The 19,125-nt window shown below is 39.9% G+C and overlaps 1 protein-coding gene across 1 annotated transcript in view; it reads left to right on the top strand.

The window, feature by feature from the left end:
* Positions 1–18,341, top strand: part of si:dkey-106n21.1 (solute carrier family 23 member 1) — a 74,378-nt gene extending 56,037 nt beyond the window's left edge. Inside the window, exons 9-12 of the mRNA XM_058076395.1 lie at positions 152–316; positions 4,551–4,659; positions 15,636–15,731; positions 16,465–18,341. Coding sequence (XP_057932378.1) covers positions 152–316; positions 4,551–4,659; positions 15,636–15,731; positions 16,465–16,634 — 540 coding nt within the window. The 3' untranslated portion in view covers positions 16,635–18,341. The remainder of the gene's footprint in view (positions 1–151; positions 317–4,550; positions 4,660–15,635; positions 15,732–16,464) is intronic.
* Positions 18,342–19,125: the final 784 nt, after the last annotated feature.

Below are 19,125 nucleotides of genomic sequence, written 5' to 3'. Positions count from 1 at the left end.
CAACATGACAAAATCATGTCATGTTTGATTGGCTGCTAGGTTGGCCTGGACACTTCAGTTCTCTTGCCTAAATCCACATCAATTCTACAATAGTACAATAGTTCAATAGTACGATGCTTCTGGCATGATAAGAATCTTTTTTTCATCCTAGGTTGGCAGCAGACTGGTACTCCAAACAACTGGAATTCTTATGATTGTCCTGGGAATCTTTGGGAAGTTTGGAGCCGTTTTTATTACAATCCCGGATCCAGTTATCGGAGGCATGTTTCTTATTATGTTTGGAATGATTGCGGCAGTGGGAATATCCAACCTGCAGGTACACACACACACGTACACTTAACGCACACCATATATTTCACTGTTTATTTACTATGGTGGGCTGCACAGGGAACAAGTGGTTAGCGTGCAAACCTCACAGCGAGGAGACCCAAGTTCAATTCCACCCTTGGCCATGAGTTTGCATGTTATGTTCTCCCCGTGCATGCGTGGGTTTTCTCCGGGTACTCCGGTTTCCTCCCACATTCCAAAAACATGCTAGGTTAATTGGAGACTCCAAATTGTCCATAGGTATGAATGTGAGTGTGAATGGTTGTTTGTCTATATGTGCCCTGTGATTGGCTGGCGACCAGTCCAGGGTGTACCCTGCCTCTCGGATAAGACAGGATAAGCAGTAGGAAATGAATGAATGAATGAATTAATATTTACTATGGTTGTTTTATACAGAATGTGTGGTTTTGTTTCTTCTGATCCCTCTAATGCAGTGTTTCTCCATTATTTTCTCTCATGCCCCCACTGGGGGCCAGAACCCCTCCCCCCCATCAACAAACTGATAATATCTGTTTATGAAACTGAAACGCATCTGATATTTCTTGTTCTCAAAGCAACCATCTGCATTTTTCATGCATATTATGAAATCAAAACAGTTCAAATTCCGGTGTCGAACACTTACGGGTCACACCGGCACCCAGATGCAAACAAGCACAGCCATGACTGCACGCAAATATTACTCAATAGCAACATTCACTAACATTGTGTTGTGAGCCGTATGACAGAAATATAGCCCCCCAATTTGAAATACCGTTAAGAAACTGATATGTATTTATTTATCTGTACTGTACAGGCCTAACTCAAAACTAGCAAAATGCAACAAAATGGACAGCTGTGAAGCATACAAGTATGCAAATTGCATGCTGAGTATGACAAATTCAGACATGTTGGCAGGTCTGCACTTATACTGAAAGTCCCCCCCCTCCCAGTTTTAGGGTGATGTGCAGGGTTTCATTCCATTTGATGTTCATCTGAGCTGGTCAGTTTGACACAATTTTAAGTTAAAATAAGTTCCGGACCTTTGCTGTGAAAAGATTTGCATCAACGGACCTATTGTGAGTGATTATGTTCTACGTTGTTCGTTCCATTTAAAAAATTACATTTATTGTTCATAGCAAGAGCCATGACGAACTGCTGTAGCAGGAAAGGGGCATTTCAGTTTATTTTTAATCAACATAGTAGTTTTGCCAAATAGTTGTGTTCCACTGGCTGTTCACAGTTGACTACAATAATAAACGAAGCAACTACATAGAACAAGAGACAAATATATGCTCACCTTGCATTCTGTGCCTTGCCACACAATGCACTGACAAATTAAAATTCTAGTTTGTTAGACGCAATATTCATTCATTCATTCATTTTCTACCGCTTTTTCCTCACGAGGGTCGCGAGGGGTGCTGGAGCCTTTCCCAGCTGTCTTTGGGCGAGAGGCGGGGTACACCCTGGACTGGTCGCCAGCCAATCACAGGGCACATATAGACAAACAACCATTCACACTCACATTCATACCTATGGACAATTTGGAGTCGCCAATTAACCTAGCATGTTTTTGGAATGTGGGAGGAACCCGGAGAAAACCCACGCATGCACGGGGAGGACATGCAAACTCCACACAGAGATGGCCGAGGGTAGAATCGAACCCTGGTCCTCCTAGCTGTGAGGTCTGCACGCGAACCACTAGACCGCCGTGCCTAGACGTAATATTGTACAACATATTTTTTGGAATATTTTACAATTATACAATTTTTGTTGAAATTCTACAAAGACTACAAAGACCAGGGCATACAAATACTGAGATAATACTGTGTCAATGTACTGTATCTATTCCAGAACGGGCACAATGAATGCATAAAGTATATATAAAGTTCTGCCATGCATGCAACTAGTTCACTTTTTCTTTTTGTACAGTATTCATAATTTATTGGAGTCCGTCATAACCACTAAACATATATAAAGGCAGGATTGCTGCCTATATAATATATAAAGTATGTCCTGTTCATGTTGTAATAATGTTTTCATGTATATTATACTAAAATTGCGTATGTATTGTACGTATGTTTACAATCTTGGTTATTCTCCATTTCAAGTTTGTAAATACATGTCATTGTCACATCGTTAAAGTTGTTGTGTACGCAAGGAAGAAAAGCCAAGACTCTGGTGAAATTAATGAGGAGCCTCATCAACAACAGGCGGCCCTCGTGCTATGACATACTGTGTGATCATGTTTTGTGGTTATGATGGACTCTCATAAATTATGAATACTGTACAAAAATAAAAAGTGAACTAGTTGCATGCATGGCAGAAGAATACATAGTCACACGTTGCAATACTGAACAAGAACAATGTCTCTTATGTTCCCCTTAGTTGACCTTTTCCCCTTCATTCTGTCTCCCAAGTGTGAGGCAGACTACTGATTGCATTGCATCAGAGAAAGCAAAGTAAAAAGTGGAATTAAACATTTAAAAATGTTGCTCAGAAAGTGGAGAAATGACCATCATGATTGGTTGCATGCCTGGTCCAAGTCACTCAAAAGGTCACAACGATCATGAAGGCTAACAGTGCAGTCTTTGAACAGGAAAGAAAGGATCCGCTCATATGAAATAGACTTTGACTACTAAGCAGCGCAAATGGTCTTATTCTTGAGAATTCCTGTCTCTCCCTCTTTTGTAACGCCCCTTCCAGTGTGCAAGACCCCCGCAGGGATAATTGTAAGGACTTGTTCTCTTTTTTATTACTTTTTCATGTCATTCTTGTGTCTAATCTTTTTATTACTGTATTTTTATCTCCTGTATGTATTCTGTTTGTGAGTGACTTGGGTGTTATTTTAGCTATAATTCGGGTATGTGTTCCGACATGCTCCACCAGTTGTCGGAATGGAAGTTGTAAGTAGATGGAGGACCACCTGTAAAGTAAGGTAAACTGAGGAATAGGTAAAAAAACAAGTTGATAAATTGCCCATCTGACAGTCTTGGTTCTGCAGCTTAATTTAAATCCTTGTCGTTTTTGTAACATCCAGCTTTAAACCAAAGCAACACTTTTAGGAATAGAAGTGGTAGATGGTTGTAGGCCCTCGGGGGTGTTGATGTATCCATAAATGTTTTATAAGGATGGTGATTCACTCAGGATGGAGGTACAAACAGTGTATGTTTGAGGGCACATCTTCACTTGTACTCGCTTCCCATTAATGCTCCCATCAAAGTCCGGGATCATGTGATGTTCGTGTAGTTGCTTTTTTGGCCCAGAAAACAGCACCAAAGATTGTATTGCTTTTCAGAAACATGTGATCTTAACAGGCTCGCTGCAGTTCTATCACTTCAAGGGCAAGAAATTATATGCAGGCATTTAGCAGAATGCAATAAATCCCGCACCCTCCCACATCATGTGGAAATTATTTACAACAGAAAAAAAGAATGTAGCAATGCTTGATCCTTGTTGTTTTCCTCTTGAGTCTTCCTCTTCTCAGTTCCCCACTGAGTGGAATTCAGAGTTCGGAACAGTAAACACAAAATTCAAAGTGTGACAGTGACAGTGTGACATACAAACCGCTTTGTGTCATGTGCTTACCAACAACAACTAACTTGATTTCCACGTGGCAAAACATCCAAAAAAATTCAAAAAGACTTTAAAGTCATTTAATTGACATTGTGCCACACTGGTGGACATAAACAAGAAGGCAAAGCAGCAACTGAAGAGGGTTTTAGGCAGGTGAGAACACAAGAACATCCAGGACAGAAAAAACTGTGAACTAGAAAAAAAGACAACGCTCGATAGAAGACCCGGGCAGTCATTCCATAATGACCACCACTGCTTGTAAAGTTGGTGCTCAGCCAGATGTATCGAGTATAAATATATCGGCTTGGAGATGAAGTTAATGCCACACCTCTACACTACACACGAGACAGTTCAGAATCAATATTTATCTTAACAACACGACAAAAACCTAGAACGAAATACATCTACTCACTAGAGCTGTCAACATCTCCTCAGTCAGCAATTGTGGCCAGCAGAGAATATTTTGCTGGCCCTGACTGCACACTCAGTATGTTTACAAATAAAACCACTGGTGAAATACAAGAACACAAAAATCGAAAACTGAACCCCGTTTCCTCAACATTCCACCTTTCAACAGGCAAGCAGAAGGCAGCAGAGGCAGAACAACAAAATAATAATTTGCATCTGTCACTATAGGAATTTACTATCACTCTGTCTTTATGTCTCTCCAGTATGTGGACCTCAACTCGTCCCGTAACCTCCTCATCCTCGGCTTCTCTACATTCAGTGGCCTGGTGCTGCCCACCTGGTTCCACTCCAACCCCGACATCATTGACACAGGTAATAACCCATTTAAAGCATAAAAAAGAGGAACAGGTTTTCGAGTGAGCACAGAGGTCTTTGAGACTCTGGTGGACTTTTCATAAGAAAGCGTCACAGTGACGTTCCACTTAGTTAGCAGACAATTAAGAATTAAGGTCAGCATCAGTTACATGGGTTATCTGTGTGTTAGAAACTGATCAGAGTGAGACCTCTGCATATACTCACTAAAGAGATGGTACTCCATAACACAAAGTTTACGATAGCTTGGGATGATACTACTTTTTTATGTCTAACACTGATGCTGCAATGTTTTGTGTCCACTGATCCAATACCTTCTTTATTCTTTCTTGTTATAACTATGTGGGTGCTAACATATTTACAATTCAGCAATCGCAATGTTTGGTCAAAGAAATTGATTTGATACTTTTTTGTCCGGGGCTTCGAAGCGTGTGTCGAGTAATTGAGTGGGCACTTCCATGAAGCGTGTACCGAGGCTTGATTCATTGGGGGGAGTGGCCGGAATTGATGACGTCCGAAGCCTCGATGCCCGGCTGTACCACGTGACGGCTTCGGGAAAAGGTTCAGAATTTGCCGCGATGTTTGCCTGTCACTCAGCGATATAAACCCCTCAGGCTTAAACAGTCAAATGTGGGGTTTTGTGGTGAGAGTCAGTCAGTTGAGTGTGTGGATAGTGTTTGTCGATGGTTTGGTTACTATACGGTTATGTTAGTTTGGAGTTCAGAGAGAGAAGATATGGAGCCAGCTAAAAAGAGGAAATTGTGTGGAAACATTTTGACTTAAGCCAAATCAACACTATTAAGAGATGATATGTTTGCATTTCAAAACCTATATTTTCACTGTTTGTCATTGTTATTGAGAGGTGAAGTGTTTCTTTGGTTTCAAGGAGTTGGGGTACAATAATAACACCTCATCCATGTTCAAGCATTAACGTGCCTTTCACGAACATAAAGATGACACTGGCCCTTTACCCGTCCGTCCATGGTAAGATTAATAGTACTACATTATAATATTAATATATTACAGTATTACCAACACAACCATGATAAAGCTAGCCCTATCACATGATACATGCCATTTATGGACAAGAAAACATTCAGTATTTTATATATACTGTATATTTTATTAAGATTAAGATTAAGATATGCCTTTATTCGTCCCTCAGTGGGGAAATTTATCTTACACTTTGTAGATTAATCATTTGGTTATACAATTTTTTGTAGTACATAATCATTTCCAAGAGCCAAAAGAGATCAACATTCAATGCATCACACATGAAGATACTACATCCACCTGTAATTCTATCCAAGGCCAGCAGGTGGTTTCGTGTGCACATGAAGCTGCGCATGAATCCATTCTCGAACCAGTTGACTGAAATAGTTTGAAGCCTCATCTTGTCATCACTACTTTTTTGTATGTTTCTATTAATTTTTTTTTCCCACAGAAAACACATCTCATTCACCCGGTAATAATTTGTATATACGTGATAATAAAATATAAAACATACAGCATACAAGCCAAATGTTTGGAAACACATTCTCATTAAATAAAAACTAATCAAAACTATGAAAGAACACATGTGGAATTATGTACTTAAATAATTTTCAGAGTAGCCTTTTTGATAACGCTGCAAATTCTTGTTGTTATTTCAATGAGCTTCATGAGGTAGTCACCTGAAATGGCTTTTCACTTCACATGTTTCCTCTTCGGGTTACTTAGTTGAATTTCTTGCCTTATTAATGGGGTTAGGACGATGGGGTTGTGTTGTGTGTGTCCAAACTTTTGGTCTGTACTGCACATGTATGACATAACGATGTGGAATCACTAACTTATACGTCAGAGTCGTACTATTGGCATGCAGTGCCAGTGGAGCTTTGTATCAATGGAAGCCAGTTTAGAAGGAGATGGAGCCTTCCCCACAATAAACAGAAGCGCAGTTGTTTTGAGGCATATTTATGGCCTCCAACTGGATGTTAGCTTCCATCGTGAGCAAGCAATGGCAAATGAAGAGAGACAGGGAGGGTTATTGGAGGATAATCTAAAGGGGTCTCAAACTCAATTTACTTGGGGGCCACTGGAGCTAGGGTCTGGGCGAGACTGGGCCGCATCAGGTTTTCCAAAAAAAAAAAAAAACGCATTTATTAAAAACAGAAAAATGAATAAACTTTGCTTTGGTTTCGATTTTCTACAAGAAAAGCTCTGATAAAACATTCCACTGTTCTCAGATATCTTACTTTTATTTTTTCTACACAAAATAAGATGAAAAATAAATAAACAATTCAAGAATAAAGAAAATCAATCAATCAGTAATAAATAAATAAATATAATAATAATAATAAAACAGCAAATAATAAAAACTCAAGAAACCACATATAGTTGGTGGGTAGACAAATTATTTTTTCAGATTAAAATTAACAAAGCATTATTAGAGCCCTGTAGACATGACAAAACACGACTATAGTCACATAGTAAGTAGAAAGTACCACTACACAAGGGTGTAGTGGTACCAGATATTGATGGTTTGGTATGTATCTTAGTTTTAAGGTCACGGTTTGATTCATTTTTGGTACAATAAGGGAACAAAATACAACATGTAATGTAAACACCCCTAATGATTTTTAAAATGCAACATAAACTAAAATAATTCTCCAATTCTACAACAGTGGCTGTGTTTACATATTCTAAAAACACCAAGCTTTGGTTCCGATTTTCTACAATAAAAGCTCTGATAAAACGTTCCACTGTTCTCAAATATCTTAATTTTTATTTTTCTTGCACAAAATAAGATGAAAAATAAATAAACAAATCAAGAATAAAGAAAATCAATCAATCAGTAATAAATAAATAAATATAGACAAACTATTTTTTTCAAATCAAAATTAACAAAGTATTATTAGAGCCCTGTAGACATGACAAAACACGACTATAGTCACATTTATACTCTTTTTATTTACAACATATTGTGCAGCTGCAGGGTCTTGAGACACATACTAACTTGCAAACTAGAGAGCTAGCGACCTAAACGGTAGCCTTTAAGTTACTTCCTTTAAACTTAAATAGCCAAAAACCTACCACTTCCACACAGATAGGGAGGATAACTATTAACAGTTATTTAACCTTTAACATGAACATGAATCAAACATAATAATTTTTTCTAGGTACATGATACCATACAGTATCCGTATCAAACTTGCGCGGGCCGCACTAACATTAAACTTTCATATCAAGGCGGGGGCCTCAAACTAGTGTCCTGCGGGCCACATTTGGCCCGCGGGCCGCGTGTTTGAGACCCCTGATCTAAATTATTAACTACAACAGTCATGTATATTGTGAAATGTTGATACAAATCAGAGGAGAACATCACTGTCAAGCGAGCAGGAAGGAGGTATTATAGCAAATAAATTACTGAAATAAATTCTTATGTACGCAATGTATGCACAAACTTAAAAAATAAACCCACCATGTTGAAACTATATTCTGCTCAAGTGATGCATCACAGCTGCTTCTTTTTATTCAAACTTTAAACACACAGCTTTTAATAGCATTCTTTACTGGCCACCAGACACAGGATAATACTTACTGTGATGCTTTTGATGAAAGCTGTGCTGTCGAAAAGTGCAATGCTGCTGCCACCCGTTGAGACGCTTGTATTGCCCAAATGGCACTCAGCTCCTGTTCTCTTCTTTACACGTAGAGCAGCTCCACACAGCTGACACTGGGATAATTGACTCAGGCTCTTGCAGCTTTGTCAGCTAGTCGCTGTGCTACAGTGCATTGGAGCCACTGCGTCTCTGTTTACAGCATGTTGCATTTACTTGAAAGTTTGGGATTTTGGATTTTCTTCCCTTGATATCCAATCTGGTCATTTTGACCAGTAAGAAATTTAGGGAAATGGCGAGAAATGTAGCTTCTGTGTAGGCTATGGTGTTATTTAATCAGTAAAATACCTTCACTACTGACAAGATATTTGATGCAGAAAACGTCTACATTACGATCACTCAACCGAGAAATGTAGTTCAACTAGTAATGCAACAATATGTATTAGAGCAATCAGCCAAACTGATTTTGGTCCTACACATCCCTGACACCCTCTGGCTTCACCTTTGTCACTCCAGTCATAAATCATCACCTAACTTAACAATACGGGTAATTACCTTTGGTTCAGGATTTTTTTCTTTTTTTGTTAGCTGTAGGTGTTGACCAACAATGAAAAATTGTCAGACCACCTTTTAGTGTTCTTTTCACGTCTCCTTGGTACTGCTGTCTCCATCCATCCCAAAGCAAATTGAACATTAGGTATACAGAGCAGGTTGGGTAATACCAAGTATTCAGCTGGGGGGGTGTAACATTACCGGATGATTAAACATGCTACTGTTTTTGCTGGAAAATTATATAAATACAGAAAATCAACAATATATTAATGCAAGATACCGACACTATCCAGTATTGGACTGATTTTGATACTGAGTATGGGATCGGACTGTCCATAGTTATGGTGTCCACCAGCTGTTCGTCCACACTGGTGCTGTGACATTTGGCTTAGAAACCAGGCCTTTTGTGCCTTCACTCATATTAGTGTTTGCTTGGTAACTTAGTCTAGCCCTCTTGTCTGTGTATCCACTCAGTAGTATAATAATACAATAGTATTTTATTATTCCATTAATTGATTTAGCTACTATCGTGACACGTGATGTTGATGTTTACGCTTTACTGCGCATGCCCCATTGACTATTCTGTTTGATTATAGCGGTGCATGTAGACAAGAGATTGGAATATTCCTTTCCATGTATACCATTGTTTTCGGAAAGGTCATTCAGAAAGATTCCATTCGGAAAAAAGAAAAACTCCTCATGTAAACGTGGCTAGTGTGATATCAGTTCGCACAACAACCATTGCAAGCGCGGTGCAAATGCTCACTCGTCACAACTCATCCGGAGTCTGATGCAGCTACGCACACAACGAAAGTTCCCTCTCCACTAAAAGTGCTACATAGTGTCTGCATGCTCCCAAATCCTTAATGAGGCGCTACTCATCTTCAAATTTTGCCCACACTGGTGCAGCGGGGAGACCGGGGCTTTAGCCGCTGCCTGATGGATGATCACATCGCGAGCCTCAAACTCACCACACCCTGCCAGAAAGCTTTTTAAAGCGCCACCCCAATGAGATATTTTTGAGGCATGCTTTGCACTTTCACAATCGTAATCCTGTCCTGTAATTTATCTTTCTGTTCATTAAAATAATGGTGATTAATCGTGATTAATACATTTAAAAAGTGTGATTAATCTTATTGAGATTTTTAAACATTTGACAACCCTAATTGTTACATTAAAAAAAGATTAATTGACTACCAAAATAGTTGTTGATTATTTGCATAATCCATTAATCATCGATTGATTGTTGCAGCTCTATCTGTTTTTACGCTTTAAGATGATCAGTGGTTAACTTATTTTTGCACGTTTGCACTATGTCAGTCCCGGACTGTTCATTAAAGTTCATTAAAAATTGCCAGTGGATGGCTGCTGTACAGATGCGGGTTGACTTCCTGAGTGCCCTTGAGCAAGGCAAAAAACTCGAAAGCTTATCTGACAATCCATTTTAATCTATTGTCCATTTAATGTCTGCTGGCTCTGTTTTCCATGGTTATAAAGGTTTTCTTCCTATTGTGTTACAAATGTTATTCTATCCCGTTTGTCATGTCCAGTTGCCCGTCCTCCCCTCACTCCTCTTGCAAGATTACCTCGTGAAGGATGGCAGCGGTTCTGCCAGCCTAAGCTCCTAAAACCAAGGTCTCCCCAAATCCTACAGGCCCAGATGGCAATGGCCACTCTGTTACCTTTAGTCCTTAGCCTAGATTTGAATACTAATTGTATTAACTGCCTCTGAACTCTAAATATGCTTTTTAGTGCTTGTTTGTTTGGGCTGAAGTCAGGATTTTCGGAGTGGATGTCAGCTCTTTCAAACTCTGCTTTAGGCGCTAATTGGGCGAAGAGCCTGTGGGAGACACGAGTGAGACTCTGTACCGCCATTCTTGTTTTTTTTGCCTATGGCTGCTCTGCAATGAGGCTAGTCAGCTACATTTGTTGTGGGGTCCGGATCTTCAGAACGCTAAGGGCCGGGGAGGGGCAAACTAACGGCCGCGCAGGGGCAGACTTCTCCCTTCATTCACTATTACTCTATTCTTTTAATGGCTAATACAGTCATCAATAATGTCGTAAAGTCATAAAATAAAACAGAAGCCAGAAATTTATGATAGTCAGAGATCCTCTGAATGACAGGAGTGATTTGCTGTCTTTTAAGACCTTTCTACTTTATAGTAGTCATTCTCAACTGGTGGGTCATACACCAGTTTACAGTAGGTTGCAGGTTTTAACGTTGCACCTTTTTGCAGCCATCCCCTATAGGTGGCGACAACACTCTGTAGTACTCTGTAGTACCTGTTCTTTTAGAAGACCATTTGTTTGTCTTATGCCATTGAGATTTTGAATGTGCCAGTCCTGGCTCTTGTTGAGCCTTAGAAAGTGTTTGACTGTATTTTATGCTTATTATAATTACATCTCGTATCATTATCATCCATTCATTTTTTATGCCGTGTATCTTCACTATGGTCGCGGGTATACTAGAGCCTATCCCAGCTGTCTTTGGGCGAGGGACAGGGTACACTCTGGACTGGTCTCCAGCCAATCACAGGGCACATATAGACAAACAACCATTCACACTCATATTCATAACTACGGACAATTTTGTAACTTAACATGCATTTTTACTGGAGTACCCTGAGAAAACCCACGCACGCACAAGGAGAACATGCAAACTCCAGAGAGAGATTATTATTATTGTTATTATTATTACTTTTATTTTTTTTTAGTACCACTTTGTATGCTTTGTATGACAAGATAAATCATACAGCAGTTCTGATATCATTCATGAGCCGGATTAGTGGAATAGCCCTGTTCTAAAAAGGTTCTTGAACATTACTGTTCTTTGTTGGTGTTTGATGTTCTTTGGCATCTGATGTGCCTCAATTACACTTGGCTCTTGCTGCAGGGGATGTGGATGTGCAGCAACTTGCCTTACTTGTCAGCAAGGCAAGATGCTTCTTGATAAGCACACACTCATACTACAGCAATTTTTATGTGTGTTTTTTTTATGTGTATTTGAAGTGATCAAGTTTCTACGGGACTTCTCTGAAAAACATTATCGACTATACAAATCACAACATGGAGCTTCTTCAAAGCATGAGAGAAAGTTGCAATCACCTTCAGCTGTAGTGCTGGTGCTGATACTGGTATTTACTGGTGGAAAATTCATTGGCAACACCCCCACTAGCCTTTCATTGGGAACTTATTATGCTATCTAAAAATTAGGGCTGCCTAATGATTCAACTTTATTTTTTGAATTATCACAGTTTTCCATTTAATCAATTGTGATAAATCACAATTTGTAACTGTGAAATATGCCAATTTTGACTGTATTTAATGAGAACAAGGTAAATGATACGACACAATTACATATACCTCTGTATGTATCAACAGCTCCAAATAACCTGAAACCTTTACTCAAGCTAAAAGAGAATTGACATTTTGAGTTTAGATGTATTTTCTGGGATTTCCGGGCATACTTGTAATTGTAATTGTTAGCAGTTGTACCTCCGACTTAGGTAATAAGTACATATATCCACTTATTGTTTTTATTTGTCTTTCTTTTAGTTTATAACACACATTGACACACAATTAAGACATTATTGTGATTTTCAGAATGTCCATGAATACATCTATGTCTCGTGACAATGAGGAAGTGTCGTTGTAGAGTACTAGAGATGTCTTTTGTGAGGCGGAGTTAAACTGAATTGCACTGTCTATGATATATACTATTGTATACTATACTACTACTCAGGTTGTAGGAAAGTTTGAAAAGAGCCTCAGCCTTTGTGTGGGAACACTACACTGTGTTTCCATCTGCCATCATAACAGAGAGGTGGCTTGACATGACACACATGCGTTCATTATATCTTGTTTTGGCTAAAGCACAAGATAATATGTCTACTTTCATGAATGACGCAGAAAATTGAAAAATATTCACATTTGAGAGGCTGAGGATTTAAATAAAAAGAAAAAAGAATACCAGAATAGTTGTTGATTTATCATCCAGTCGGCCGAGTGGTTGCCGCACAGGCCACACAGCTAGGAGACCCGAGTTTGATTCCACCCTCGGCCATCTTTGTGTGGAGTTTGCATGTTCTCCCTGTGCATGCATGGGTTTTCTCCGGTTTCCTCCCACATTCCAAAAACATGCTAGGTTAATCGGCGACTCCAAATTGTCCATAGGTATGAATGTGAGTGTGAATGGTTGTTTGTCTATATGTGCCCTGTGATTGGCTGGCGACCAGTCCAGGGTCTACCCAGATACGCAGTAGAAAATGAATGAATAATCATCGACACTACTTATGTATTCATTCATTGTTAATCTGTGTACTTACTTTCAATTATTTTATTTTCAGTAATTCAAACTTTTTCAAAATGCCATACATTTTTTTAAACAAAAAAATATTTCTTCCATCACTACAATACATCTGCTTCTTCCTACTCCTTTTTTAACATATTGACTTGTGCAATTGTAAACATGTAAGGATGAGTCTTATTAAACATGTAAACGTGTCCATACTATACCATACCATGCTTATAAAAGCATCAAAAAGGAACCTTGTTGGACGAGTGAGGTCAATGAATGACTTAATCAAAGACTTAATCAGTTATTAGCGGATGACTCAGAGGTTTCCACCAGTCATCCATGCTGCAGAAGAGCACTGGAGATGAAACAGCTCTTCATCACAGACATAAGACCTTGAGCCCAGCAGTCATGTGATGCCAGTGTCTCCCAGGAAAGTGCTAATCCGGAGTTCAACTTTGGGCATGAGGGCTTGTCTGGTTGTCTCAGGTCTAGGCAGCTTAGCGCCCAATCCTCTTGGCTGGCCCCCATAGCACTGACTGTAATCTGCCCGGCTCAGATAAACAACTCCTGGCTGGCCCGCTCACCCCATCGCCACAATAAGTTCTGCCTGCCGCTGCTCCCTCCAAACACACTCTGACATCTTTAGACTGGCTGTCCTGAATTTTTGACTGCTGTCTCTTTGTGTGTTCGTGTTTGTGCGTGCTCTTTGAACAAGATTACTAACAACATTTGCCTTGTTTGCCATCCTTGATTCGATTTGATGCTTCACAGGGCATCTTGCTGCCAAAGGGCAGTTCGGATAAGCAGGCCATCAGATGTCAACATTTTGCATAAAAGGCGGCCACTGATTTAGGGAATTGGTGTACAACAGTGGTCTGCTCATATGACAGAATGGACACATTTCAGTAAGTCCACTGACATGCAGACTTCCCTTGTTGGGGCATGTGCAAAACAACATCCATGGAGACATTGGGCAGCATTTCTTTAGTAACATTTTTTTATGTAATTTATTTCTAGCGGGCAGCCATAAATACAGTAGATATTTAAACACAACGTAATGGGACTGTGAATGCAGCTTGTTGTTACAACTCTGTGCAGTAGGTGGCAGTATGCATCGTAACTGTGGTTGTTAACACACCACATACACATACTGGTCTGGCAGGGAATAAGAAGACCTAGCAGGAGGGATTAATTTTGCAAATTAGCCAGTATTCAGACCCCTGCGGATCAGTCGTTCTCAATTGGATTGGTTGCGGGACCCGCCATCACTTTTCAATGACAATAAATAAATCCAATTGTGGAATTGGATGTATTTATTTATACAACTTTTGAACATGTTGCAAGCATTATTTCCTGAGCATGCTCCGAGCACGTAACCAACGCCCAGACAACACACACATGCACAGGAGACTTGGCAGTGTCATTTTCAGCTGTGCAACAACAATACTTTCATTTATTTAGTGACACAGAAAGCAAAACAAACAACATCGAAACACGATCACTGTCGGCATGCATCATAAACATGCACATAGAATAGGAACAACATGGCTTGAAAAACAACTTGACAAAACCCTCAGTTAGTTAAAGTTGGCGTAACGACCTTACCTGTTTTAAATAATACGCTGTTGGTAGTTTTCGTGTCATTTGTGAAAGCTGCTGTACTTCACTTTCTGGAATCATTCAAATACTTCCACAATTTAGATGTTTTTTTTTTAGATTCTTTGAGTAGCCATTATGAGTCAATAAGTCTGCTGATGTTGACTGTCTTACCTCAGCGACTTTGGATTGTGCCACTGAAGTGGGTGATTTTAATAATATGCGGTAAGTATAAACACATGTCATGTTTAAGTCAAGTCAACTGTGCCACACCTTGAAGATTTCAGGTAGTGCCGCAGTTTGCTTATGGAGTACTAAAATACAATGTTTGTACAGTATAACACAATAAGAAAATCGGTCTTGCCAAGGCGCTTGAAAAGTGTCAAATCCAATTTTTGACACGTCCAATGTTATTTATTTTAAGACCAATATCTTTGGTATATCTTTAATACTCCATATGCTTTAGATAAGCAAATGGGTGTAACATAGTAAGTCAACACTAACATATTCAACATTTCATCACTTTTTACAGCATGCTTGACGTTGGATGAGCCGTTCAGGTGAAAAGAACAATGTTGACATCGTCCATGTGGACGTTGTCCAGATTGTCTTGTCATTACTGATATCGTATCCTCGTTCCAGAACCTCATTAAGTCTTCATGAGCGTTCATAGTTTCGATCTGTTTGCCGTTGGTCAAAATGTTGTAATGATGAAGAAGACACAATTCATGTTGGGTCCACGTTGCCTGTCTTTCAGTCTCGTGACATACAACCAGGTGAAGTGGACCATGTGTGCTTGGCTGACATCTTGCCCGTCCCTTCCTATACCCCCACATTAGAAGAAAATCCTCCCAGCATGATTTCCACTTGCCACATTCCTACTTTATGAGCTCCTGTAAGGTAAAAAAAAATCATTGTCTTGTGTACTGTAGGAATCAAAGAGCTGGATCAGGTGATCGTGGTGCTCTTCACCACCCACATGTTCATCGGAGGCTTTTTCGGCTTCATCCTCGACAACACTATTCCAGGTTTGCCCATTCCAGTTTGCATGCACTATTATTCCTACACATGGTGACCCTAAAGTGTGGACATAGTATATGATACATATGATATGTACATCATCTAAAAATGTAATTTACAGATTAATAATACATTCCATCCATCCATTTATTTTCTATGCCGCTGATCCTCACTCAGGTCGTGGGCATGCCGGAGCCTATCCCGCGAGAGGCGAGGTACACGCTGGGTACACACAGGACACACAATCATTCACACTCATTCACTCACATTCATACCTATGGACAATCTAGAATCGGCAATTAGCCTAGCATGTTTTTGGAATGTGGGAGGAAACCGGAGTACCCGGCGAAAAGCCACAAACGCACCGGGAGAACATGCAAACTCCACACAGAGATGCCAAGCAGAGATTCGAACCCAGATCTTCCCAATCTCCTGACCGTGTGGCCAACATGCTAGCCACTTATAGATATTACATATTTTTTATTATTTATATTCCAGTCCAGGGTGTACCCCGCCTCTTGCCCAAAGACAGCTGGGATAGGCTCCAGCATGCCGCGACCCTTGTGAGGATAAGCAGTACAGAAAATGGATGGATTATTTATATTGACAAATAAAACATATATGTATTTTTTGTAATTGTACAACACATGTATTTTTGCCCGTGTGTCTAGACTTGAGGGAAACCTTGCATATGACTCCATCCTTCATAACTTCATAACTAAACTGATCATTTCCTTCCAGGTACGGAAGAGGAGCGAGGTCTGAGGAAGTGGCAGCACACAGCACAAGAGGGCACACAGGTCACGTGTGACTTGTCATGCTATGACATTCCTTACTGCAACTTCCTATGGAAACAGTCCCGCTTCTTCCAGTACCTTCCCTTCCTTCCATCCTACAAGACCCATCAATAGGGGTCGCTCACTCACTCACCACTTGAGCCTCTTGACTTGTTTACTGCGGGCACATTTCAATGTGCACAACATGGACTCACAATCAGGACACTTGTTTCCAGAGCCAAAAGAAGCAAACCAGTTTGTAGGGATGAGCCGGATACTCGTTTTAAAGGAGTATCCGTTAAGGATACTGATACAAGTATGAAACAAGTACATTTTGTCCTTATCTGTATTTGTGTTGAAAGAAAATGTTCATTATGTATTCACTCTTCATGCTCTGTGATTGGCCAGTCACACACAGCAACCGCCTCCACTTAGACCACGGCAAGCGGCAGCCACAAGGGATGCCTCATTTACGTACGCAGTAAAATTGTGTGGTTGAAAAGTTACTTGGGAGACTTGTTCCATAGCATGCGTGGTGCATAGCGCTGTGCACTCAACAACTCATTTTTTCCTTGAAATGCGTTTTTGTCTTATTTAAGTCATCATAAAACAGCCGTGCTACCTACTGTATAAGAATTTTGGTAATTTTCAGTTAGTAGCTGGGATAGGCTTCAGCAATGCAAATGAATGAATGAATGACTGAGTACACAGACTGTGGTAACGGTAACCTGCATTGACTGGCCACAACATTAGGTACACCTGCACAGTAGCGCAAGAACGGCATCAAGCATCCTGTGTGGCTGACATAAATGTGCTAAAATATTATACCCCTCTCAATACCTTGCAGTATGCACCTTGCCATCTTAAAGGGGACCTATTATGCTAATTTTTCGACCCTTTGTATTGAGTTGTTGACCCCTATAGAGCAGCTACACACAATAGCCACACACACAATTACCTTAATACGTCCCTTTTAAACTTATGAACAGATACGGATACAGATAGTGGTGTACTCATCCCTACCAGTTATAAAATAATCACTTGTGATTAATAGACAATGATTTTAATTATCAATGATCCAGCACTTTGATATTAAAGTTTTGTTTTTTTTTTACACTTAAACCCGTTATAAAATATAAGAACTTGAAAATATTCAATGTATTCCAATGTTTTTTTTAAATAAGTTTATTCCAAGTAAGCACTGATTAAATGTTTGTATTATTAACTTAATATTTAAATAACATAGTATTTATGATTTTGGCTATATCTCCGCTTGGGCATCTCTGTGTGGAGTTTGCATGTTCTCCCGTGCATGCGTGGGATTTCTTCGGGTACTTCGGTTTCCTCCCACATTCCAAAAACATGCTAGGTTAATTGGTGACTCCAAATTGTCCATAGGTATGAATGTGAGTGTGAATGGTTGTTTGTCTATATATGTATGTGCCCTGTGATTGGCTCCAGCATACCCGCGACCCTAGTGAGGATAAGCGGCCTAGAAAATGGATGGATGGACATATGAATGTAAGTATAGTGTCAGTGGAAGTAGAAGAAAATAACATTAGTGCCCCAAGGCACCAACTGGGGTGTTGCCCGAGTTCTATCTCGACTTTCTGTTGCGTCACTTTTTTTTATATTCCTACCAGGCGTCGGTGAGCTGCCATGTTCTTCCAAGGTAAACATTTTACTACCTCGTCACTAACTGTAGCCTTCACGCAGAGATCAACTGAATAACCTTTTCGTTACTATTGTTTTGATTAATAGCCTTAATTTTTTCATTGTATAGAAGTACACTGATTTAAGAAGTTATACGTTCTTTTGCATTTTTGTACTTTAATAATAATAAGTATGTATTAAACTATGCCAATAAATGTTGATAATGTTGAAGCCTTTTTTCTTCCTATCTGTCAAATAGCTTAAAATGGAAATTTATTTTTTGTCACCACAGAACGGAAGTGTGACTGAATCATCATGCAATATGCTAGCTTGTCATGTGTTAGAACTCCCGCTCCCTCACTATATCACGTAAAAAAAGAAAATAAATGTTTTGTAGTTTTCTGTGGCCAGTTATTACTTTAAAATTATTGAAAGACAACTTATATGTAGTAGTCTGGTCACTTGGCATCAGTAATGTTATGAGACATGGGACTCTAATTTTTTAAACCAGACACAGGTCTCAGGGCCAACAATTTTCGTAAGCAGCACAGTCAAGCACAGCGCAGCGCACCCACGCCCCTGTTCTCCCACCGGCGCTAGTGGCAAAGAAAGAGGATAGAAGGTGCGAGAGGGTTTAACATAGCCGAATGTAATCTTAGCCAACTAAATGAACGCCTTTCTTGCCTTTAAATTCGTAAGCAGCACAGTCAGGCACAGCGTGGCGCACCCACACCCCAGTTCTCCCACCGGCGCTAGTGGCAAAGAAAGAGGAAAGAAGGTGCGAGAGGGTTTAACATAACCGAATGTAACCAAATGAACGCCTCTCTTGCCTTTAAATGCGCAGGATTGGACTATGCATCAGAGGCCACAATGTGCATCATGCATCCCTTGTGGGACACGTCATGTGACGTGTTACATTAAACAGCATCAGGCTAATGCAGGCACCTTGCTTCCTGATCTGCATCGCCAAATA

Source organism: Doryrhamphus excisus, chromosome 6, assembly GCF_030265055.1.
Source record: "Doryrhamphus excisus isolate RoL2022-K1 chromosome 6, RoL_Dexc_1.0, whole genome shotgun sequence".
NCBI lineage: Eukaryota > Metazoa > Chordata > Actinopteri > Syngnathiformes > Syngnathidae > Doryrhamphus > Doryrhamphus excisus.
This window is presented reverse-complemented; position numbering and strand designations above follow the sequence as displayed.